The sequence below is a fragment of the Bos mutus genome, chromosome 20 (genome assembly GCF_027580195.1).
Source record: "Bos mutus isolate GX-2022 chromosome 20, NWIPB_WYAK_1.1, whole genome shotgun sequence".
Taxonomy (NCBI): domain Eukaryota; kingdom Metazoa; phylum Chordata; class Mammalia; order Artiodactyla; family Bovidae; genus Bos; species Bos mutus.
Window position 1 is genome coordinate 9,752,318 of NC_091636.1, and position 26,176 is coordinate 9,778,493.

The following is a 26,176-nucleotide window of genomic DNA, read 5'->3' on the forward strand; positions in this document are numbered from 1 at the left end:
GTGGTGGCTCAGAGGTTAAAGCGTCTGCCTGCAATGTGGGAGACCCAGCTTCAATCCCTGGGTCGGGAAGAACCCCTGGAGAAGGAAATGGCAACCCACTCCAGTATTCTTGCCTGGAGAATCCCATGGACGGAGGACCCTGGTAGGCTACAGTCCACGGGGTCGCAAAGAGTCAGACATGACTGAGCAACTTCACTTCACTTAGGGAATGTGGTAAGGATCAAATTCAGGTGAATTTCATATCATACCACCTAAAATTCTCCATTTTCAAGGTCAAATTTGGTTTGCCCCTACTTTGGTTGTTAGATCAATAAGATGAAGTTAAGATAGCATGATTAGTTTCTCTCAAAGCAAAACTACCAGCTGCTTTATAAAGAAGTGTCCAAATCCCCTCATTTTAGAAGAGGCCAGTTGGGGCTAGCTAGCAGGAATTTGAATTGTATGGATTTGTTTCCATTATAGAACAATTGCAAGAAGAACCTATATAAACCTAAAAATTGGCAAGAGCTTTGAGGTTGCCTTCCTTCCAGTAGCTTCCCATTTCTCTCAGATAAAATCTCACCTCCTCACTCTAGCTTAAGGTTCTTGGTGACCCCTTCCCATAGCAACCCCTCAGACTCAACCTCTGCCTTTTTGACTCTGATTCTACCACAAAGGCAAGTTATCACACTGCTGTTTCCATGGTTGACCAAGTCTGCTGGGCATTCCCATGGGCATTTGCTACTGATAACACCATTTGGGAAAGGGGACTGTTGTCTTTGACAATCCTGCCCTCAACCTCTTTTCTTAATCCCCATGGAATAGCAGAGCTCACGCTTTTACTTTAGACTTTACTGAGGGCTGGGATTCATTTGAGAAAGGAAGTTCACTGCAGGAAAGAGAAATATAACTGCCACTAGAAGAGGCTATTTTGAGAAGCCATAGGCTCCAGGCGGCCCTCAGAATCCATTATAGGACTTCTTGTTGGCCTAACTCCTGGCCTGATGCCATTAGTGGGGCCAGTTTACTCAGCAGTGAGACTTCTGAACGTTTATTTTCCTTAAAGTTCAGTTCAACTGCTGAAAGATTTGGATAGAGGAAAAGGTTCATTGCCCATCAGGTCCCACCTTAGCTAATGAACCCTTTTGTGCCTCAGTCTCCTCTTTTCTCAAATATGAAGAATAACAGTATAGCGTCCCTAGAGGGTTATTGTGAATTAAATGTTAACATAAGTAAAACTTTTAGAGCAGTATCAGGCTGGGCTACTAAGTTCTGAATAAGTGCGAGTTATAAATAGCTACATCACACCGTTGAACTTGCTGCCACATTTCCATTATGTTACACTTCTGCAGTTGAATATTTTAGCATAGGTGAGGAATTTACATTTTTTTTTCTAGTAAATTCTATCCGTTGGCTTGGGATCATTTTTATAAACCAGTGGAACATTTTTGGCTAGACTCTATCATCTAACACATAGATTATTACGTCCAATTACTATAGCATGTCACAGAAATTGTCTCTCATTGTGAAAAAATGATTCCTTTTTAAAGCATAGTGATTGAGGGTCTGCTATTTACTATGTTCCTGAAGGCATGTGTGTGTGTGTGTGTGTGTGTGTGTGTGCGCGCGCGCGCGCGACAGTGTTTAAGGTAGAGATATAACCTCCTCATCTCAAAGGTGAATATAGTTTTTAATAAGACCACAAATAATCTAAATGTTTAAATAAGAGTCTGAGATGAGGTGGGGTAAGCAGGACACTGGCTTGTGAGCTGAGTTTGAAAGCACCATGTCATAAAGATCTAGCTTAGCAACATTGATGGCTTGGAAGTTTTTATTAGAGAAACTTATCTTGTAGAAATGCAGATAGAAAAGTTTTTTTTTCCTTATCCCTTAAAATTTAAAAATATTTAAATATACTGCACCTTCAGGGCATGAACAGAGTGAGGTTAGCTTTGTTTAACCAAAACACGGCAGCCTGTAAAGCCTGAAAAAAAAAAAAATGCAGGGCAAATCACAAGAAGGCCTATTTTATGGAGTGAGTAGTAAACCAGGAGGTGATCCAGGGCAAAACATTCCATGCCTTTAAAACGATTTCAAATTTATTTGTGGAAAGAGTACTACTTTGGGAACACAAGCTTGATGGATAGACAACTATAAAATTATCTCTTGTGAGCTCATAGATTTTAAGTTTTTCGGGAATTTAGAGCACAGGACGGCAGGAGGAAGTGTTCATGATACCCAGTGTTAGGAGAAAGAGAAGAAAGTGCTTTTGGCAGCCAAGGGGCCTGTACAAAGCAACATGACCAGGAAAGACTTGAACCTGTCCTGCCCTAGTCAAGAAGCATTTCAGGAAGGGTGAGCAGCAGATGAGCCTCTACTCGAAGACTGCAGTGGTCCAAGTAATGCAGATGAACGTTTCCTCTTATAATTCACAATGAATGTGATGTATTCCAGGCTGTACAACAAATCATTTTGTGTTTTCTTTCTGCAAGACAGAGGAGTTGGGGCATATGATCTCTGGATGCTTTTCTCTCTAGAATCTAAAGACTCCATAAGGGATCACAGCCATTCCTAATTCTCCTAAAGAGCACATAGTCACTGTCAGCATCAGAACTGAACTGATTAAGGGTCTGAGCCAGTTTGACAACTCTTGGGTACTCATAGTGATAAGGAAGCACATTGAAGCTGGACTATCTATAAAGAGGCTGAACTCATTCATGCATTCAGACAGCAAGCATTTTCCCCTCCCCGTTATATTCCAGGCACTGCACCAGGCACTGGGGATGCAGAACCAGGCGAGACATGCACTGCTCAGGGAAGCCGTCCCAGCGGAGAAAAGATTAACAAGCCCGTCCTAGGGCACATGGCAGTACAGAGGCAGGGCAGCTACCTCGGCCCAAGTTGTCCTCAGGCAGAACAGAAAGTGAGGCTCAGAGCACTATCTCAGTTCTAGGCAAGACAACAGGATTGTAGCAGCTTTCTCTTGACTGACTGGCAAAAGGGTGGCATTAAACAACAAGCCAAACAGATATCCATCCTTGACGGAGACCCTGGCACGTGCCAGTTGATTCTGCCAATTTTTCATGGACGGAAAGACCGAGCAGAGCAGAACGGGTGAGTCTCTGCAAGTGGAAGAAGTCTCTCAAAAGGGGTTGTGTTTCCTAAAGGGCGCTCCAGAAGGGCTGTACTACTTTTATCCGGGAGAAAACACTCTGGCAGTGTAGGCACGGGAGGGTGTACGTCTGGAGTCATTTCAAGGCTTTTTCCATCTTGCCTGATGTGACAACAAGGAAGGGTTTGTTCGTTTTATTTATTTATTTCCCATTTTGAACGATTTCGCTTTGCCCCTCTTCCCCCCTTCCAGCCACTCGGGTTTGGGTTTTCCATATGACTCATAATTCCTTCCGAAAGTGGAGTCGAATTCATAAAAGTGGTGGAAGCGCGAAGAGGGGGGCGGGGGACGGGCTAGGAGCCCCAGGGAGTCTTCACTACCGACATTCCCACTCAGCCCCCGGCGCGAGCGGCGGCTGGCCTGGGGAATCCAGCCTGCGCTCTGCCGGCGGGGATACTAGCGAAGCCCGGGCGGCCGGGACCGGGTGACTGGGCGGCGGGCGCGGGAGGGTCGGCGGCCGGCGGCGCTGCAGCAGCTTCGGCACGGCCGCCGCCGCCCGCGGGCGCGAGTGTGCGCGGGTGTGGAAGGCCGGCGTGCGGGCCGCGAGGGGTGTGCGCGCGTGAGGCGGAGCGGGGCTCGCCCCTCGCCGGCGCCCGCCGCCCGGCCGGTGATCGCTCTCCGGCCGTCTCCAGCACCCTCGGCCCCCCCACGGCCGTTGGTCTTGGCGGGGGGAGGGAGAAAGTGAGAGTCGGTGTCATCACCATCCATTGTCAGGAGGGGAAGAAATTGGAATCCAGCAGCGGCGAGCAGCAGCTGGGCGGTCACATCTGGGAATGCAAAGCCGACCTCCCCCGCCTCCTCCTCCGCCACCACCGCCTCCTCTCTCACCCGGGATCACTTCCGAAACCACTTCGCCTTCAGCCCCTGCCTCGGCCAGAGGTTTCATTTTTAACTGAATATTTACGAAAGCTGGAAGCGTGCGAGGGGGTGGGGTGGGGTGGAAAATAGCGGCTGCTTCTTTTCCAGGGATTTATTTAATGGGGATGTGTTCAAGGCAAGAGCGAATTCAGAAGGATATCGACGTCGTGATCCAGAAGTCCAGAGCCGAGAAGGACTGCCTGTTTGCAGGTGAGTTCTCGCCTTTCCAGAGCCTCGGACCCAGCGCCAGCTTCCTCTGTCCGCCCGTCACCCCCTTGCCCAGTTTTCTGGCCGCGAGGTGTGTGGCTGGGGATGGGGGGTGGGTTGCACATCCCCATTCTGGGGTTCATTTGGCAACAGCTGCTGCAGCGGGAGCGGGAGCCAAAAGGGGGAGGGGGCAACAGCCTCTCTCCTTCTCCCCTCCCCCCGGTCTGGGGCGGTCACCAGCTTTGGGGACAGAACCCTGGTGGCCCCGAGCAGGGGTCTAGGCAAGGAGCCGTGCATGGTATTTTTAGTCCCCTGTGGACGCCTGGAGCGTCCGATCCCGCCTCCGGGGTTTCAGCAGCAGCGACCCAGGCGGCTGATAGGACCCGCCGGGTTTGCGCAATGGGCTGAGCGGCGGCAGCCAGGAATGGAGCCCGCTGCGCTGCGCGGCGCTGGCTGGCTGCGCCGGGCGCCGAGGCCCCCCCACGGTGGGCAGCGTTGGGCCGATCTCCGGTCGCTTCGGCTCCCTCTAGTACCTTCGACTGGCAATGTCATGCCCCGGAAAAAGGAGAGATGCCCTAGGTCCCTAAGGCGCCCCGAGCCTCTGCTTGGGGGTCGTCTTTCGTCCATTTTGCTCCCCCTGGAGGGGGACAGGATTTTGCTCCCCGAGCCGACAGCTCAGCGGGGGCCGCTTCCGGCAGCCCGGACCGGGAAATTCCCGCCGTTGCCATGGCACCCGGCACTTGTTGCGGGGGGCGGCCACGCGCGGCACCCGGCTCGGGGTGCGCAGCATCCCCTCCGGCACCGCTCGGAGAGGGGAACTCGGGGTTCTCCAGCTCTCGCCTCCCGCCCAGCCAGGCCTCCCCTTGGCTCTATCAAATAAATAAGGGGTCCGAGTCAGGACTAGGGTTAAAAATCCATTCCAGGAGGTAGCTTTTAACAAGACTTTTCGTTTCAGATTTCAGATACTCAGACTCCACCTTTACTTTCACCTACGTTGGCGGCCCCAAAAGGTATTTATGTGTATAGAGTTGCTTCATTTCCTGTTCACAAGCTGGTGTTTCCTTTGTTCTTAGCGTGTTCCGTGTTCGGGTGTTTTTTTCTTCTTCTCTTTTTGTTGTCGTTTAGCCACGTCCCAAGCCTGAGGTCTCTCGATTTTAAATAGCAGAGGGGAAATAAATAGGTTTGATTCATGTGTTTCTAAGATCACGCCACGGGCCAACAACAGAGCTCTCACACTCTTCGTGCTAAAGATGTTCTACAGTAGTACCTAGCTCTTGAGCCTTTAGGGTTTGACATAGGCGAATGCAAAACCAGAATATTGGGCATAAAAGACATAAGATGTCACAGAATAGTTTGGTCACATGTGATTTTTCTGGTGAGCTAGGGCTGCACATTTCTATGTTTTTTTGTAGGTTACCATAAACATGTAGTCTGCCAATTCTCCATCTTTTTTTATTTTTTTTTTTAAAGGAGTCCTATTTTGGTTTTCATAGAAAGAATTTGGAAGTTATATGTAGCTGGAATGTGTAAACTTCTTTCTTGAGGAGGAAGAATGAGAGATGCATATGTTAATACTAAGTTGTTAGCAGTGTGAAGTAAGCCCAAATCCAATTTTGTGTTTACCACTTAGAGATGAAATTAAACCATTAAATATGCCATGCTGTCTTCACTTGTTAAGGTAGAATTTTTACCCTGTTAGACCTTTGGGGACACAGTGGTTTAAAGCAGTGGCCACATCTGAGAACTGTCAGAGATTTAGCTTTGCTGTTAGAACCTGATATTCAATACTGTTTGATCATATTCCAAAATATCTTTTAGCTAATGGAAACATTTAGGAACATATAAATTGCAAAAGAAGCTTTCTTCTGTAAATACATTTTTAAAAAGCTTGGAATTAATGTGAATCTTAAAAATGCTTAGGATTTGTGTTGCAGTGTACATTTCAAAAAAGCTTGCATTGAAATAGTTATCACATTTCCCATAGGCACAATGTACCTAAGTGTCAGGATTGGTATATTGATTTGATTTACTAGTTGAAAATATAGCATATGTAGTATGGACTTTATTAAAATGACAATATTTCTAAATTTTCCATTGTACTGTTGCTTTTGAATAAAAAGAATATATTAGAAGAGATTCAGGCAAATTAGCACTGTTCCTACACTTACTATCTGAAGGATGCTGGTGTATAACTAATAATCGCTTGAATTGTTTTAATAGTTAAAATTATGCTATGCGGCCCACTGAAAACATTTCCTATGCTTCTGGGTTGATACCTGCTTGAGTTGTCTGTTTCACAATTGTGGTTCTCATGAGAGGTGTGGACTGGGAAAGCCCTGGGTAGGCTTTTCGATTAATTAGCTTTATTATTAACAGTAAGATACTTGTTTTGGCCTCAGTTTACTTATCTGTACAAGAAGGGGATGAACCTTACAGTTAATCACTAAGATCTGTTTGCACTAAGATTCTTTATCAGGAAACTACTGAACTAGTGTTAACACAGTAAGAGGTGGAGAAGTTATAACTGCCTCCAGGAGCAAGGCCTGGAGATTGGGATGGATAATTGCGATAACATCAGTTTTCAGTGTAGGAACAAACACCATGGCTGCTCGTAAAGTAAGAAAACACCATGGCTGCTCGTAAAGTAAGAGATGTTTCCTCATCTATGTTATCCTCCTAAAGGATAGTTTTTTCCTTGCTTCCTGATTTAAATAACAGTTCACTTGCATTTGTAATGTGGAATAGTCTGCTTTTTAAAGACTGTTGTGAATTGTTGCTGTGATTGCTTTGTCCTTCCAAAAGCTTGCTCTATAAACCAACGTATAAAAGATTGTTTTAGTACTGTAATAATAATACCTTTAATATTACCCCTTTATGGGTTTGTAGCTAATGGCAGAAAATAAATTTTCTGAAAGAAAAAAAATTGTTTGCATGAACTACATTGTCTATATTAGAATTTGATACTTGTTAGTATTTCTCATTGCTGTGTGTCATCAGGTATTTAAAAATGAAATAATCCTTTGCTTTGATTTAAAATGCTTATCGACTTACTATATTCAGTTGATAGTGTCATTTTGGATTGTTGTTGTTCAGTTCCCAAGTCGTGTCCAATTCTTTGCGACCCCATGGATTGCAGCTTGCCAGGCTTCCCTGTCCTTCACTATCAAACTCATGTTGGTTAAGTTGGTGATGCCATCCAGCCATCTCATCCTCTGTCACCCCTGTCTCCTCCTGCCTTCACTATTTCCCAGCATCAAGGTTTTTTTCCAATGAGTTGGCTCTTCACATTAGGTGGCCAGAGTATTAGAGCTCCAACTTCAGCATAAATCCTTCCAATGAGTATTCAGAGTTGATTCCCTTTGGACTGACTGGGTTTGATCTCCTTGCTGTCCAAGAGACTCTCAAGAGTCTTTTCCAGCACCACAATGTGAAAGCATCAGTTCCTTGGTGCTCAGTCATTTCCTGTAAACTAGACTTATTTTCCTGATTAAAGGAAGGTGGAGATCTTCTGGAGAGATAGTCCATGTTTATCTTGAATTATACTGTGCTATCATTTCATCTAAACCATTGAAAACATTTATGTTCAAGAAATGATTTCAAAAATAATTTTCAGTTTCAGGTTATATATAAAACTTAATCTGCTGTTTCCTCTCTGACACTGTCCAAGAATAGTTACACTTTGTTCTGAGGCAGAAGTTGATTTTATATGTTACTCTTCAAAAAAGAAATAATACTGAAAATTTTTTTCATATAATTTTGTGTGTGTGTGTGTTTCTGTGGATAAGAGGACATGCCAAGAGGCCAGCGTGTCAGGGCTGGCCATCGGCCTAGTAGGTTGGCCTTTCATTTAGAGGTTGTGAGAGGGGCAGAGTGCCTTTTACATTTGCCCTTCTATCTGCGTGGACTTCAGGTGAGGTTTGAAGGGGAGCAGATAGTCAGCTAGAAGACTTTGTTCACTTGCTTTTCCCTCGTGGGAAGATTCATGGAATTATTATCCCCAGCTTTGTATTTGGAAACTTGAGGCTCAGAGAGTTTAGAGAACCGGTTCAGATTTGCTCAGTTAATGACGGAGCTTCCACGTAAAGCCAGTTCTGTCACACTTCTGAGACCTGGCCTCTTTTCTATACACTAGTGTTCCCAGCCTCTTTGAACAATCTCTTGAGACTCTTGAACATCAAAAAAATGATGCAGCCGTTTACCTGAGAGTTGTAGTTTTTGCATCATTTGATTGAGAAACAATGAGAAAAGAAGTGTTAAATGTTAAGAATTGATTATTAATGCAATCTACATATGCTTGAAAACTTGGGGTATACATATATCGGGCAAGGTTAATTCATTGTAGCACTGATCCTTACAATGCTTCTGATTCCTGGCCTCCTGGGAAGAACTCCACAGTCGTCGGTAGTCCTGGGCCTGCTGTGGGCTCCTCCCGAATGCTGCCTCGCTATTTCACGGGTGTGCTAAAAACTATAAACCAGGAGCCTCTATTGTATACAGTTTGTAAGCTGATGCAAATTCACTCCTTCCCTATACTTTGTCATGCTGTTTGTTTACTTTTTTCTTTCTCCCTTATGGTTGGTAGTAAACTTAAGACCAGAGATTTGGGGCTCCTGTCCTTCACCTCACTTGCAGTTAGTTGTACAGTCAGTGGTAGAAGAAACAGAAGGGGCCAAATGAGTGGGGACAGCTGCTGAGAGGCTGGGGAAGCAGGCTGAGTACTTGGGGCCAGAGGTTAAAGATAGAGAGTAGGGGGAGCCCTGAAGGAGCCTGGTCATGGACCCTGGTAGGATTCCCTGACTGAGCTTTTAGCAAGGAAGGTATTGTGAAGATATACCTGAGGTTTTAAATGTTGATTGTTTAAGAAAAGAAAATGGAAAAAGAGATGTCAAAAATAAAATTAAATTAAAAACCACATGATTTCTCCGTCTTCTATTAACATTAGCATTTATTCTCTCAGAATTTTTCTGTGTCTGTCTGCATATAAAATGTACACATCCAAAGACTGTTGTTATCCTCTCGAGACCTCACTGTTTTTCACCCAAGAATATAACATTAATGTCTTTCTTTTAGAAAGGATATGAGAGTAAAGAAATACTTAATTAGGAATTTTCCAGTCAAGGAGTGTGCATGATAAGAAATCTAATATTTATTTTACAAATTATTAATAAATTAGAAATTTAATGTTCGGTGGAATGTTCAGAGTTGCCTGTGAGTTTACACCCTTTATTGTGTGTCCGCAGCTTTACTTTTTTGAAGTAAGTAATTTTATTTTTGGCTGTGCCGGGTGTACATTCCTTTGCCTAGACTTTGTCTAGTTGCAGTGAGCGTGGGGCCACGCGTCCTTGAGGTGCACAGGTTTCTCACTGCGTGGCTTGTCTTGTCCTGAACAGGCTCTAGGTGCACAGACTTCAGTAGTTGCAGCGTGCAGCCTCAGGAGTTGGGGCTCCTGGGCTCTAGAGTGCACTGGGCTTAGTTGCTCTGCAGCATGTGGGAACTTCCTGGGCCAGGGATCACACGGGTGACCCCTTCATTGGCAGGTGGATTCTTATCCACTGCCCCATCAGGGAAGTAAGTCCCAGATTGACAGGTCTTCTGGCTGGTGGAAAGCAATTTCCTAACCCAAGTGACCAGGTATAGGGATACTCAGATAGTTCAAAAAGCCCCCAATCTGGTGATATCACTCAGGAATGGAATTTCTTATGAATCCAGAAGTTGCTTACTCAAGTTATAAGCCCTATTCTCTGACCTGTTCAAATATTTCCAGAAGACAGATAATGCAGTTTTTTAGGATAATAGAGAGTTATGGGGGCTGTGGTACACTGGAGAGTTTGTTTTTTTCAGAGTATTTATTTCAGTTACAAAAATCAACACCACTCTGGTGGTCGACCACATCTTCTGGGGATCCTAGTCTGCTGGGGCTCCCATTGCCCAGTCCTTTACTGATGGGATGCTATGGAAAGAGGCAATCCAGTTGACTGCTAAAGTGCATTTGTTTTCTTTTGAGTTTCCTAGAAAGGAGGTGTGTACATGTGTGCAGGAGTTGGGGAACTGGGAGGGTGGAGAAGTAATTCCAGCATCTCAAAAAAGACTCATCAATTTTCACTATGCAAAAAGTACACTAAAATTTTGGAATATGTAATTATTTTGAAACCTTCAAGAGCTCCTGAAGGTGTCAGAATGAAAAGAATGATCATTTTTAAAAAATTAAAAAAATTAGAATGCTTTTCTTACCAATGGGGACCTGTTTTCCATAATTTTTGATTATATCAATTATTACCCAAAATGATATTTTTTTTAAAAGTGTGTTTGCTGGAGCCCTGGGAACCTGCCTTGGAGGTTTGGGGTGACTGGTGGAAGGGAGTGTGAAGGAAGCTGAATGAGTGAGAGCCAGGCTTTCACATCCCTTTGTAAATTACAGCTGCTCTATCTAGCTTTTTCTGTTCCGGTATAACATTTTCTTTGAAAAATGTTTCATTGGTAAATGAGTTTTAAAACCATTGACCTAAAGTAACCACCAATTTAACACAAGTTTATTGTACCTTATATATTAAAAAAAATTAAACTCCATTTATTTCATGGATTAAAATAATACTGCTAATGATATTTATTGGGCATGGTCTCACCTACCTTACATCCTGTATTTGCAACAAAGAAGACCAATAGGTATTTTGTCAGCTGTTGTACATTTTATAGCTAAAGAAACTGTTGGGTAGTTTAAATAGTTTATGGTTAGTAAGAAGCTGAGTAGGGATATACTGCAGTATAAGTCAGTGTTTTTGTGAGGTTTTAAGGGGCATGGGTTGAACTGGCCTGACTAGAATAGCTGGGAATGTTTGGGCCTGGGCAGGGATTGCTTTTGCTGGTAGAATGTCTGCCAGGGGCAGTACTGAAAATCTATTGCTTGACAGGGCAAGTGCCCGAGCCCAACGCTAAGCAGTAATGGTAGGAAACTTATCTACATAGACTGTGGAATTCTTGTGCAAATATTGGGCCCATCCAATTTAAATTCCCCATCATCTCTTTCTGCAGCATTGGGGAAAAAAGAAAAAAAAAAGGCATAAAAGTGAAATTTCATCAGTCTGAAAAATATTTTGTAATTCTCTGCACACATTTGCTTTTGGATGGGTTGTGCTGTAATAGATAAGTATTGCTCTAGGACAGCTGTCACTGACTTAGTAGGGAATTTTAATCAAGTTATTGATACGTAACCTTTCTTTTTTTCATTCTCTAAATTTCTGCAATCCTGTCTCCCATGTGCCCCCAGGAAAGACTAATCAAAATATGTTTTTATTAATAAGACTTGTCATTCTTGTCTTATTGTGATCATACTTCAGGTTTTCTGTTCAGTTATCTCACTTCATTGCTGGGCAGTTCAACCCAACACATGGAAACATTTCCTCCTTTGAAGAAGCTTCTCTTCCCAGCCTTTCCCCTAGTCAGCTTGACATCATTTGAGCCTGGTGTGGGGAACCTCAGTCTCAGGTTTCATGTATCCCACCTTCTTCACCTTCTAAGCTCCACCAGCTCTTACTTTGAAATCATTGTTGGCACCTTCATCGCTCCCCATGTCTACACTTGGTCTGGGTCCTGATAACCCTGACTTAGGTCAGTCACTTTGAACCAAGTGACTTAAAATACTCGATTAACAGCTACTCACCCATCCAGTTCATTTATACCTGAACTCTTTAACTATGTATTTAATCAAAGCACTTACCTGCTCAGAAGCTTTCAAATGCAACCAAGATTTTCTCCAGATTAAATTTAATTCCCATTCTTGACTCTCAAAAGTGACCTTTCCCATCCATTCATATATGTTTCTCAGCCTTCCAAATGCTAACTCACTGCTGTTTATTTATTGACCTCATCTCTCTAATTAGCAACAGTTTGTATGAACTCAGTGCATTAAGCATATACGGCTCTTCAAGGTTTATTGATAGATAACATCTGTGTTGCATAATATTCTTGGTTTGGCTATCAAGATCATGGTTTTTATTATCACAAAGACTGATTGATTTCATCTTTCCTTTGACCACAAGTGGCATGTCTGTGAAAATATGTAATGTGTTCACACAGAAGAGGATAGAGGGAGACCCCGAGTGGAACAAGTTGAGATTGAGAAGACAAAAATGAAACCTGAGGAGGGTGGGTGGGATGAGAAAATAAACAGGTCAGTCCCTATACTGAATAACAACAGCTGGTCTCATTTGTAGTTTATTTGCATCTTGGTGACATCCGGTTTGTGGCTGACACCTTCTTGGTATTAAATGGAGGATGCAAATGATTCAGTGTTAAATTTAAAAGGAAGACATTCACATAAGCCTTTGAGCAGTCAGATCATTTTTCCTTATACTGAAATTAGCAACCAAGATAGCTTCTTTCTGAACATTTTGAAATGTAGGTTGGAAAGACCTTCCCAATGGCCTGAAAGTATTCTTAGGATTTGTTAACCAACTCTGAAGTGCTGTAGTTATTTGCATTTTCATCACTGTTTTGTTTAAAAAACAAATACAGGTTGTTATTAGCCAAGATTTAGTTGTAAAATATTTCCTGTGTTTGAAGTAGAGAATTGAGCCAGAGACTAATATAACTAGTTTACATTTGCTAGACTTTCATATCTATGCAGAAAAAAAAATCAGGCAAAATTGGAAAACAACAGACCAAAATACTATTAAGGATAGAGCTGTATAAAAGAAATAATAATAAGTTGAATAAAATAAGTCACACAAATAAAATCAGTACTTTGTTTAAGAACTAGAACTCGTTTTAGCATAGTGTCCAGAGTATAGTATTTCCTAATATTTCTTAAATGATAATAATATTTTTCCTATGTGGTAGCATTTCCCAAACTGTTTAATTAGCTGTTAGATATGTAGCCAAATATGTCTGGGAAATGCTTAGTTAAACAATATTAAAAAATTTTAATGGTTGTCTTCTTAGAGGCTTTTATATATTAGTGTGCATTATGCATACCCAAGAGGTGAATTAACTATTCAGGGTTTTTCAGACTTATTTGATTACAGATCTGGAACATCTCAAGAGAGCTGTTTTGTGGAAAACACTTTGGCAAACTCTGAGTCCTATTCATTAAAAAGTTTTTGAGTAAACAACAGTATAATATAAATGGAAATTGCCGATTCACACTGAGCCCCAAAGAATTTATTTGCAGTCATTTTTACAGAATTTGCTTTATGACAGGGAAAGTCTTAGTTAAAGGCACTTGGCATTTCATGCCACCAACATTTCTACATGAGGACTTCTTTTTCTGGGCTGCTCACTCTCTCCTTGGTTGTATTGAAGTCATTTATAATGAGAGCTCTCATCTATTCTTCTTTATGAAAGCACTGAAGTTAGCAGGGCCCTCTCTGGCACATGATTAGAAGTCAGCCTTTTAAGGACACGTTAGAGGTAGATAATGATCCTGTGCAGCAGAAGGACTCGTTATGTCCTCTTAGATTCTGCCACTCTGACTGCAGTAGAGCTTCTTAGTGAGCCATCTTTGATGGAATATATATTTTGGGAGAAGTTGGTGGTGAGAGAAGACTAGAATTTATCTAAATGTTTCATTTCTTTGACAAATTACATTTAATAAATCAATGAAGGTATCTATTTTGTAAAATCATTTTCCTCCCAGTGACTATATGAGAAAATTACTTGAAGGAGTTTTCAAACATTTCTCAGAATTTTTTCAACACTAGCCTGGAAATAAACTCTCTCTTCTTTAAAGAGCATTAGTCGTTAAACTTCAGGCAGCCACACATTACTTTGGGCTTCCCAGGTGGTGCTTGTGGTAAAGAATCCACCTGCCAATTTAGGAGATGCCTGAGACAAGGATTCAATCCCTGGGTCAGGACAATCTCCTGGAGGAGGGCATGGCAGCCCACTCCAGTATTCTTGCTTATAGAATCCCATGGATACAGGAGCCTGGCAAGCTACAGTCCATAGGGTCGTGAAGACTTGGACACAATTGAAATGACTTAGCATGCACACATGTTACTTGTGCTAACATATGTGTGGAGAATGAATTGTCTGCTTTAAAGTGCACTCCTGGGGACAGAGGGTCAGAGTATTCAGAGTGTTCTGTATTCAGAGTGATTCATGTTAACATTTGATGTTTTTTTCTGTACTAACTACTGTTGTGATTCAGTGGAACCTCACACATACTGAGAATCTAGTTCTAGGTTTCTCACTTGGAAGTTAGTGTGTAAAATGTTAACATTGAATTTGTAACTGTGACAATACATTTATTCACCTACATGTATTTGTATCAGTGATCTTCTTCAGAACAAAGTCATCCATATTAGCATGTGGGAGACCTAAGCAGAAGGCTAAAATCTGCTTCCTGGATAAAAGCTGGTGCAGTCATCCTTTCTCATTAAAATGCACCACAGCTAGATATGCAGCAGGAAAAATACAGGCCCTCCAGCTGAAAAGCAGTCATCGCTTTATTATTACTACAGAATTTGATATGATGTCTATAGTGATTGGTGGTGGTGGTTTAGTTGCTTTGTCCTGTCTGACGCTTGCTACCCCATGGACTATAGCCCGCCAGGCTCCTCTATCCGTGGGATTTCCTAGGCAGGAATACTGGAGTGGGTTGCCATTTCATTTTTAGCTAACGAAGAAAGATGTTTGAGTAGTTCACTGCGAGCCACATTCTTTCTTGATTCTTCTTGGATCAGCCGATCCTTCTGGGAAAACTAGCCTAGAACAGTAAATTCAGTGAGTTTCAATTAAATGATTTCAATCAGAATTGCATATTCTTCACTGAGTTTATCCCCCCACTGATGAAACTTTGGCCAAGAAAGCTTTTAAACTTAATTTTTTGAAATCATACTAGTTTGATTTCATTTGTGCTTTCTATGTTGACTTCCTATGTCATTAATTTAAAATTTCCAGTATCAATTCTCGATGTCCAATATATACAAAATTCTTTCTAGCTGTAAGTAATTGATAGGGAAAAATCTACTTAGGGCAATAGTTTCATAAAAAAGTTTTTTAAAAGAAATGTTGACATTTTTCAGTCTTTGGATTATTCTGGGAAATGTTACATTTCAAATGTACTTTGAAATCAGAATTCAGGTGCTTAATACTTCACAGCTATTAGAACGGCCAAAATCCAGATCACTGAAAGCACCAAATGCTGTTGGAGATGTGGAGCGATAGGAACTGCTGGTGGGAAAGCCAAGTGTATGTTAACCACTTTGGAAGACTGCTTACATAGATAGTTTCTTGTAAAACTAAACCTACTCTGACCTGTGATTCAGCAGTCACACTCGTTGGTAGTTACCCAAAAGATTTGAAAAATGAATGTCCACATGAAAATCTGCACATGATGTTTGCAGCAATTTTACTCAAAATGGTCAAATCCTGGATATAACCAACATGTCCTTCAGATGGTGGATGGATAAGTAAACAGTGGTATATCCAGACATGGATTGTTTTTTAGTGCTAAAAAGAAATGAGCTATCAGGCCATAAAAAGACATGAAGTGAAGTTGCTCAGTCATGTCCTACTCTTTGTGACCCCATAGACTGTAGCCTACCAGGCTCCTCCGTCTATGGGATTTTCCAGGCGAGAATACTGGAGTGGTTTGCCATTTCCTTCTCCAGGAGATCTTTCCGACCTGGGGACTGAACCCAGGTCTCCTGCATTATAGGCAGATGCTTTACCGTCTGAACCACCAGAGAGGTCCAAAACAAAAAGACGTGGAGGAAACTTAAGTGCATTCTGCTAAGTAAAAAAGCCGATCTGAAGGGCTGTGTACTATGTGGTTCCAACTACATGACGTTCTGGAAGAGACAAAACTATGGAGATAGTAAAAGGATCAGTGGTTGCCGGGAGTTAAAGGAGAAGGAATGGCGAAATACGTAGAACAGAGAATTTTTAGGATATTGAAACTGTTCCATGTGATACTGTATGAGTGCATATATGTCACTGTGCATTTTTGTAAATCCATAAAATGTACAACATGCAGAGTGAACTCTAAAAATAAACTGTAGATTCTGGATAATATTGATGTGTAGTATACGTTCCTCGTTAGTGATAAATATACTGCTCTGGTGGGGAATGTTGGTGATGGGAGAGGCAGTGCTTGTGTTGAGTGTCAAGGGTCTTTGGACTTCCCTGGTGGCTCGCATGGTAAAGAATCCATCTGCGACGCAGGAGACTCAGGTTTGATTCCCGGTCAGAAAGATCCTCTGGAGAAGGGGATGGCTACCCACTCCAGTATTCTTGCCTGGAGAATCCCATAGACAGAGGAGCCTGGTGGGCTACAGTCCATGGGGTTGCAAAGAGTCAGGTAGTGACTGAGTGACTAACACTTTCACACACTTTTCATGAGGAATCTCTATATTCTGCTCAGTTTTGCTGTGAATCTAAAACAGCTCTAAAACAAAAAGTCTGTTTAAAAAAATTGCCAGAGGTGAAAAAAGTAGGTACTTGCCAAAACTTTTCCAACTTATGATTCAGATCTATAGAAAGTTTAAGGATTTCTTTCTGTATTATACAGATATATAAATTTAAATCAGGAAAGTATAAAATTAGCTATTTAGTTTTACTAAATAAAAGTGTCTTGGCACAAAACTGAAATGGGTAACCTGTGTTATGGTTTTAGCATTTAGCTAATTTTGTAAAAGGAAATCAGTTTTAAATTAGAGATCAGTTTTATTCAAATAGAAATTATAAAACTATACTAAATAATAAGTATTTTGTATTCCAGGAGATATCAGTAACTATTACAGATTTTCTTTGCCTCCAGAATTTTAGTCACCATGTGCTGTATTGTGTTTAGTCGCTCAGTCGTGTTCGACTCTTTGCGACACTATGGACTGTAGCCCGCCAGGCTCCTCTGGGGATTCTCCGGGCAAGAATTATCGGAGTGGGTTGCCATGCCCTCTTTCAGGGGATCTTCCACCCTAGGGATTGAACCTAGGTCTCCCTCATTGGAGGCGGATTCTTTACCATCAGAGCCTCCAGAAAAGCCCTTAGTCACCATAGAAATCCAATATTGATAATGCCAGCGTATTTCTCAAAACCAAGTAGAACTTGGTGCTATCAGGTATTTCTGTGGCTGAATACTGAACTTAAACATAACATATGTTTGAAACATTTCTCTCTTGCACACACATGCACATATGCACAAACCTGCAAAACCCTGAAATGACAGTGCATTTTAAGCTTTCCCCCTCAACATATAAAGATAACATTCTGAAGTACATTTGCAGACATTAAGAAAATAAGCTGCCTATTTCATTCTCTCACATACACACGTCCGCATATGGTTCTCAAAGATTGGAGGCACAGAGAATTGAATTACTTTGAAAAATTTTTTTTAGTGGGGAGGGATAGGTAAGCAAGGAGTCTCATAAAATCTTTAAAAGTTTTGGTACCACATTATAGCTTTTAGAACCACCACAAACATACATAAAGTTCTTAATGATTATAAGTTTTACTGTGTTTACAAATTAATTTTAGTCTAAATATTCAGAGAGTATGAAATTGTATTTTATATTTTTTGAAGAAAATACTGCAAATGTAGGTTAACTGATAGTTATTTCACAATTCTTTATAACCTGTAACATTACAGCATGGTATAGCACAATTAATTTGGATTATTTTAATCAACCAGTTAAATGAATTAACTTCTCAAAGTCTGGATTTTATCATCTATGAAATGGCAGTAGTTATACTGCAGGGTTTGGAGGACTGAACTACATAATAGGTTTGGAAAAGTGTGTTGTTAGTTGTTCAGTCGTGTCTGATTTTTTGCGACCCCGACCCCTTGGACTGTAGCTTGCCAGGCTCCTCTGTCCATGGGATATCGCGGGCGAGAATACTGGAGTGGGTTACCATTTCCTTTTCCAGGGGGTTTTCATGACCTGGGGCTCCAAACTTGGGTCTGCGGCATTGGCAGGCAGATTCTTTACCATCTGAACCAGCAGGGAAGCCCAGTAAGTTTGATAGGGAGACCTGAAGACTGTTCTTCGGCTTTGTGGTTTCCTAGAAGGAATAATAGGACTCAAAAGCTGTTAAACTCACTGTTATATTTTATTCTAACAAAAGGATACAGATTAAAATCAACAAAGGGCCCAGGCTCTCTGGGCAAAGTCCAAGAGAAACCAGCACAAGTTCCCAAGTGTCTGGTCAGTAGCGTCACATGGACACGTTTGCTCTTCCCCACCATGATGTGTGATAACACATGCAGGGTATCGCCAACCAGTGAAATTCCCCTGAGTCTTGGTGTCCAGAGCTTTTATTAGGGGTCAGTCACAGGCATGATGGGGAAGTCATGGCAACCCACTCCAGTATTTTTGCCACGGACAGAGGAGCCTGGGGTCTCAAAAGAGTTGGACACGACTAAGCAACTAAGCACACAGGCATGATGCCCCTTTGTGACTGACCTCAGCTATTTAAATTCCAGCCACAAAGCAAAAAAACATTTGTTGGCATAACTGTCTGAGCAAATCCAAGACCACAGGCCTACAGGAACATCTTTGTCAGGTAGAAGATTCATTCCAAGGGCTCCAAGCTCATTTCCTAGGAACTGGCCAAGGGCCAGTCCTAAAGACAGACTTTTCCTGGGAATGTGCAGGGTTTGAACGGCCAGGGCCCGAGTTAACCCTTTCCTGCTGTGTCCAACACAAGACTTGAAAGAGAAGGCAATACTTGTAATTATTCATAGCACTAGCCCTGATTCTGCTTCCCTAGTGGCTCAGTGGTACAGAATTCTTTGCCTGACAGTGCAGGAGACAATCGTTCGATCCCTGGGTCAGAAAGATCTCCTGGAGAAGGAAATGGCAACCCACTCCCACTCCAGTATTCTTGCCTGAAGAATTCCATGGACCGAGGAACCTGGCAGGCTATATAGTCCGTGGGGTTGTAAAGAGTCAGACATGACTTAGTGACTGAAACAACAACAGCAACAAACCCGATGCTAATTCCTAGAGTCTAGACCCCAGGAGCAGGCAGAATAAGGGGAGAAATGCCCTATTTGGGGTAGGACAGTTGCCCTGATTGATTTGGAAATACAAAATTTTCTCAGTTTAGAAAGGCATTAATTTGCAAGGTGTACTATCATTGAATAACAACTTCTAATGAAAACTGTATTAAGTATACACCAAAGTTAAAAAGATAGCCACAGCATACGTTCACTTATATAACTGCATGCTATTCTTTTTTTTTTTCCAGTGTCTCAAAGTTAAAGTGTAGACCTTTGTCATTTTTAGAGTCTGAAGATTCTCTGGAATCACTGGCTGTTGTCATGTCACTGCAGTATTCCAGTGATATTGACTTGCTTTCCCCAAGTTCTGGGTTCCTCATCTTCACCTATAACTTTAGAATAGTTAGGCCTCCTTTTCTTTTAATTTGAAAAATGACAGGTTTTTGTCTACGTTTCTTATTTGCTTTACCTTGTATTTTTTCCCTTTCTCTCATCGAGTCGTGTAATTGTGAAAATTACACAACTCTGGAAAATTAGTTAAAGTATGTTTTAGAGTCACTACCAGAGCCCTCCTCTTGGCAGGTCCCTCCTACTGTCCTAGCCTCCCCCATCCGTAGAATGTCTTCATATATTCTGATACATTTGGCACTTTCCCCTGACTTTTCTGGCAGTGTCTGACCTGTAGTGTGACTGTCTCCATAGGGGGAAAAAATTATTTTAAGGCTGTGTCATAGCTTTATGCAACAGGCACATGGTGATTCTAACACAAGTGACCCAGGGGTGACAATCAAATGAGGTGAAATGTTCTGTTGAGGTCTGAGTTCTCTCTTGCTAACATTGGCAGGTAAATGTCGCAACTACTTCCTGCATAGTAGTTAAGAAGTTTATCCTTTGATATATTAGTGATAATAAGTTAGAAACATGAATCTTATAATCAGGGAAATCCAATAAAAAAAACAAAGACTTACTGAGCCAGTAATTTGAGATAGGCAAATAATTCCTAATTTCTGCTTCTGAATTGCCTCTTACATTTTGGTCCCAAGCAGATTTCTCATTCATATCATGTCCTTTACATGCTGGAGAAGCTGTTTGAAGAAACAGGTGACTGGAATAACTTTATGCATTCTGATAGCCTAGACATTAACATGCTTAATTGAAGTATCTGTTTGATAATTTAAATTAATTTGAAGCAATGTAATGAAGGGATTTTTCAGATTTTGTAGAGAGGCTAATTTAGGGACCAAATATTCATCACTAGGCTGACTGCCTCTGTCTCCTCCATTACCCTGCATCATTGCCCCTTGTTCTTATTTTTCACAGCACCCTCCCGCCTGCTTCCCACACGCTATGCGCTGTTTTTTAATTTTATTTTTGGACAATGACTCTCTAGGCTGTTAGGGCTTCCTGGATGGCTCAGCCATAAAGAATCCACCAGCAGTGCAGGAGACGCAGGTGTGATCCCTGGGCCGGGAAGATCCCCCGCAGGAGGAAATGGCAACCCACACCTGAATTCTTGCCTGGAAAATCCCATGGACAGAGGAGCTTGGCGGGCTCCAGTCCAAAATGTTGCAAAACATTGAACACAACTGAATGACTGAGTATACATGTATGCACTCGAGACTCTGGGAGCTGATACGCCAGGCAAAGTGGGAAATGGGAAGGGTGAATAATCATAGAGGTCATTAGTAAACCATCTGTATTCTTGCTGCTCCTCCATTCACTCTGTCCGCTTCTCTCTGTGTGCATGTCTATTTCAATATACATTTTACATGCAGAAATCTACAGTTTTTTAAGAGCAACTGTTATCACAGTTAAAACCTGGGGAAATTGATTTTCTTAAGGGAAATACCAATTGGCAAATAAAATTAGTTGATTTTTTTCCCCTCTTGAAACTTACTTAAGTGTATTGATCAAATACACTCTGAAGAAAAACATCGCTGTCTCATAAAATATGTTTCACTTTCATATGCGTTCCATATTCCCCTAACTCAAGCTTCCTCTTTCTAAGGGTTATTTCCTAAGTGATGTTGAAAGCCATGTATGTGGTAAGAGGGCAGAATTGCAAAATCAGATATAAATAAAAATAAAATCTTGATATATTTGGTACAAATCCATCTGTCCCATGTCCTTTGTTAGGACCTGAGGGCATGCCTGATTTTCATAAAAGCCATGCGTCGCCATTTAAAGAAGCAAGCAAAAATTATTTTTGGTACCCTACTGAAAAACACATGGATTACTTAATTGTATTAGAAATTTTGCAGATGGTTGAAATTTTATGAAATGCTGAGTTTTATCTTTTTTGTGAATTCAAAAGATAGACCCTAGTTTTCTTTTTTAAATTATTTATTTTTGGCTGTGCTTGGTCTTTACTGCTGCACAGGCTGTTCTCTAGTTGTGCTGCGCATGCTTCTCATTGCAGGGGCTTTTGTTTCAGAGCACAGGGTCTCAGGTGCATGGACTTCAGTAGCTGTGGCACACGGTCTCCGTAGTTGAGGCTCCTGGGCTTTAGAGCACAGACTCCACACTTGTGGTACGTGGGATCGTCCTGAATCAGGAATCAAGGATCAATATCTCGGATCCTCAGTGATCCAGGATCGTCCTGGATCAGTGTCTCTTACATTGGTAGGCGTATTCTTTACCACTGAGACACCGGGGAAGCCCAATCCTAGTTTTTCTTAAAAATTAATTTACATAGGTAGTTTCCCTAATAATAGGGTATGAGTGAGTTTTTGTTCCAACTTCAAAGAATGTATATTACCAGAGACAATAAGAATCAAATGTGTCCTGTCCTGTTAGAAAATGCTACTTTCTCTTGACATTTTAAATGACAAGAATTTAATGACATAGCTAAGTGTTCTTTTGGTTCATTTAAAAAAATAGCTTCAGTAAAATACAATTAAGCATTGAGATTTGTTCTTTCAATATCTTAATTTTTTTTTCAGCTAAAAATTAAGTGAGTTTAGCTTTGAATCCAGTTATTCATTCTTGAAGAGCTGTTGGGTTGCTGATCCATGAGGCAAAAGTCATGTTACCATCCTGGATGTGGGCAGTCACTTATAAGCATCTGCTAGATCCTGTTTACTTAAAATCAGAGGGATTAGCATTGGGTGGCTGAAAAGGAGGTTGAATATTCCTTTTTGATATCTAGAGCAGCAAATTTACAGATTCATTATTCTTACAGCTCAAATTGTCTAAGAGCCTCATATTATGAAATTTAATTTCAGTTTCAGTTACTTGTGAAGCAGTTTATTGAAAATAGAATTAAAGTCCTCATTTTGAAGTTATGGAGGAGACTCAAGAATCACAAGAGAGTTTCTTTCAACCTGAAGTTGAAAGTCTGTGAGTTCAAGGACTAATAAGTAAAAAAGTAAATGATACAGTGTGATTATTAAGGGGGAGCTATTCCTGTAGATACTGTGACCTGGTTGAGGAACATTCAAATCCTGAATCTCCCACTTTCTGTGTTCTGTCTTCCCACACCCCATTCTTCTTTTTCAGTTTCTTTTTGAATATGATGTGATTGGAAACCAAATAACCACGCTTGTTAGAATCCCGTCTAAAATGGCACAGACTTCGTTCAGGGACCAGAGGGAACATAAGGACAAATTTTATGACATATTTTTTGATAGTTTAAAATGGTTTTGTATGTTTTGTTTTCTTCTGTGTTGAATTTCATGGTTACCACTGTTTCGTTGCTCACACTTACAGCTTTTGCTACAAAGCAGAGGATGAGTTGGTTAGATAGCATCACCGACTCAATGGACATGAATTTGAGCAAACTCCGGGTGGTAGTGGAGGACAGAGGAGCCTGGCGTGCTGCAGTCCATGGGGTCTCAAAGAGTTGGACACGACTTAGTGACTGCGCAACAACAATACAAAGCAGTGTAAATGTTGCACCTATTATCGTTGTCATGTTGACAGATGGCAGTGTAGGGATAGATGGTTGGAATTTTGTTGTTTGAGTTAGACTGTGCCATTAGAAATTTGTTTTCCCAAGTAACAGTATATTCTGTACTTCTCCTGAATGGAGAAATCCACGTCTGAACTAAGCATAATTGAATGCATAACAAGGGGAGGTGGTATAGGGAATAACATTTGATGGCTACTTCCTTTCCTTATAATTTGTTCATTGTATTTTAATGTGAATAAGAAGTTTTTCTACCAAGAATTTGAAAGTAACATTTTGCGAAGGTAAATTTTGATAAAATCATTTGGGCTTATTTGTAGTCACTTAACATTTTCAGTCCATGTGTTAAAAATGGTATTCAGTGTGATAATCACCTTATTACTGCAGACACGTAGAAGTTTGGCATTTTTAATATCAGATGTTTTAAGTTAAGAGAACTTGCCAGTGTCCCACAGCAGACAATCTCTGCTTGCTTGTGTGTCTTTAATCTTTCTGTGATAAAATTAAGCCTAGAGGCCTTATGCTATTTTAAATTTTCAAAATGAGGTCACGTAAATGTTGTGTCAGACTTTTAATTCATGAGTAGTATCCTCATGAATAGTGAAGATAAGTTATATTTATATCCTACTACTTGCTTAGCTGTGGATCAGCAGAGGTGAACAGAGAGCAGTAATATTACTTTCAAATGTTGGTAAACTATTTTTCTTGATCTCATATGAGTATGATGACTTTTTTTTCTTTCTGAATGTCGAAACGTAAGTGAGAGTACATTTGGTGACGGCAGGATGAAATGCTTCAAATTAGGGTTGACCTGGAAATTTTATGGATTTGGAGGGGGAGGGAGTGAAAAGGAACTTTAAAGGCAAGAGAATGAATAGTAGAGAGGATGGATTAGCAGCAGAGCTCAGGGATCCCAGGGGTTTATCTTGAAGAGATTGAGGAGAATTCCTGTGGTTTATGCTGCAGGGAATCAAATTGAAAGCCTTCTACCTAGGAAATGATTTAAATACCCTGGTGCTATACAGAGTGTGAATGCTTTATTTACTTTGAGGAAGAGGTTTAACCCTCCTCATAGATTCCATCAATTTCAGATGTAATGCAAGTACACTTCCCCTTTGGCTATTTTACAAGGACATTGAGGATTAATTAAATTTAAAAGAAAGTAGTGTATTGAACCCCAGGAGGCAGAGGAGCTATGTATTATTTTTCTCATCATTCATTCCTTATTCATTCATTTTGCAAATATTTGTTGAATATCAATTACAATGAAGACACTATAGCAAGGTGCTCTAACTAGGAATATAAAGATGAATGATGAGGGTGGCTTCTGCCCTCATTACGTACGTATTGTGTTCATAGTTTATTTTAAACATTTCCATTCTAATATGAGTAATTGTGCAGGGACATAACATTGCCAGTCTCAGCAATAATTAATCTTTGACTAACTTCACTGATACATATTTTTACTTTGTAAATTCACTTTTCTGAATTTAGAACTGCTCTACCTTCTACTGTAAGAGAGGCACAACATACACATTTTTGTATATTATAATCATTGCTCTATGGTTGCCTTTTTCTTACAGAAAAACACAAATTATAATAGTAAATCAAAATAGACCCCTCATATAATACCTTTTCCGTTAAAATATATAGGTCATATTTAGATGGCACATGGAGAAGAATTTTAACCACATACTCATATTTGTGAAAATATTGCTAAGTAGAATTTAAAAAAAGAAAGTCTCTAATATTCATGTTCTTTAATTAGCATTAAAGAAGCATAAATTAATCTACAGTTTGAATTAAAATTATATGCTAATTATTGAAGACAAAAATTTAGACATTTCCAATAAACATTTGTAATTTATTTTAGTAGAAGAATGCACACTATTTTCCAAAACGGCTGGTGAAGGTTTCCTAGCTTAGATGACTTTTATAGCTAATTGGTTCTTGAAGTTCACTGAATAATGAGTGAACAATTTTGACTACCAGCCTGAAAGTGTTAGTTGTTCATTTCAGTCTGAGCAAGAGAAAGTAGATAAATTTGTAATATGTGCCTGGTTCTCTCCTTTGGGTTTGAAAAGAAATAAAGACTCTTCTTCCTGAATGAGTAGAGAAGAGAAGGGAATTTCTCTCCTTGATTATTTCTCAATTTAGGTTTGTGTTTTTGGAGAAGGAAAATAGTGCTGGAATCAGTAGCCTTTGTCACTGCCAAATAACGGAGCTGTGACGATGTCCTGGGCTGGGATGAAAAAATACTGGATGAAGAATAACGATAAGTGACAACTAAAGTTTTATATATATTCATATATTCTATTTCTCTTCATCTTACGTAATGTTATAAAAATGATAAAATGCCTAAATGTAGTCTTGACAGAGCACCAGCATCCAACTTCTGCTTCAATTACATGAGCCTATCAGAAACCTTATAAGGATATTTTGGGGCTAACCTAATGTTATTTGGAGCCAGTGTCAGGAGTGATTTCCAGGACTCACTTGACTTCCATATTTATAGCTTGGGTTTTTAAAAATGGTTTTTTCACTTTGGCTACTTTGAAAGCAAGGAGTTTAGTAAATGTAACAAATGACATATTTTTCTATTTCTGCCTCCTGTTCCTTTCCCAGAAGCAGGAGGTGGGTGAAGTCTCTCTGTGGGTGGTGTGCTTGCAGGGCACTCAGGGGTCCTGTGGTTCTGCTGCAGCTCCATTCCCATGAAGATCAAATCATTCAACATCTCTGTGGCTTCTGCTGTCCCGCTTATAACCTATAAGATAAACCTAGACTATAGGCTCCTTTACAGAAAATTCAGATTTTATGACATTTCTTTTTTTTGCACATAAAGTGTTATTTGATTAGAGAATAGGGATAAGCACGCCAGGATTTCTGGAATGTGCAGATCATTCTCAGAGCATGGAACACACACAAGCTGTGTGTCTTGACATTTGTATCTGTCAAGATGCCTTCATTTGCTAATAATGGAATATTCAACTCAGTTGGCTGAAATAAAAGATTTTTCTTCGTTATTTCACTCTGGAATCAGTGAAAAATTGAGTTTATGGGTTGATTTATCAGAGTTTATCAATGTCTTCAACTACTTGGGTTTTTTCCCAAAATT

At 40.8% G+C, this 26,176-nt stretch overlaps 1 protein-coding gene across 2 annotated transcripts in view; it reads left to right on the top strand.

Moving 5' to 3' along the window:
• Nucleotides 1–2,869: 2,869 nt before the first annotated feature.
• The window catches only part of PARP8 (poly(ADP-ribose) polymerase family member 8), a 193,665-nt gene continuing 170,358 nt past the window's right edge, over nucleotides 2,870–26,176 (top strand). Inside the window, exons 1-3 of one of the 2 annotated variants that reach the window (XM_070357474.1) lie at nucleotides 2,870–3,093; nucleotides 4,118–4,219; nucleotides 5,172–5,226. In XM_070357474.1, coding sequence (XP_070213575.1) covers nucleotides 3,063–3,093; nucleotides 4,118–4,219; nucleotides 5,172–5,226 — 188 coding nt within the window. In that variant the 5' untranslated portion in view covers nucleotides 2,870–3,062. Of the gene's footprint in view, nucleotides 3,094–3,900; nucleotides 4,031–4,117; nucleotides 4,220–5,171; nucleotides 5,227–26,176 lie in introns of those variants that run through there. The other variant, XM_070357473.1, reaches the window with a different exon arrangement.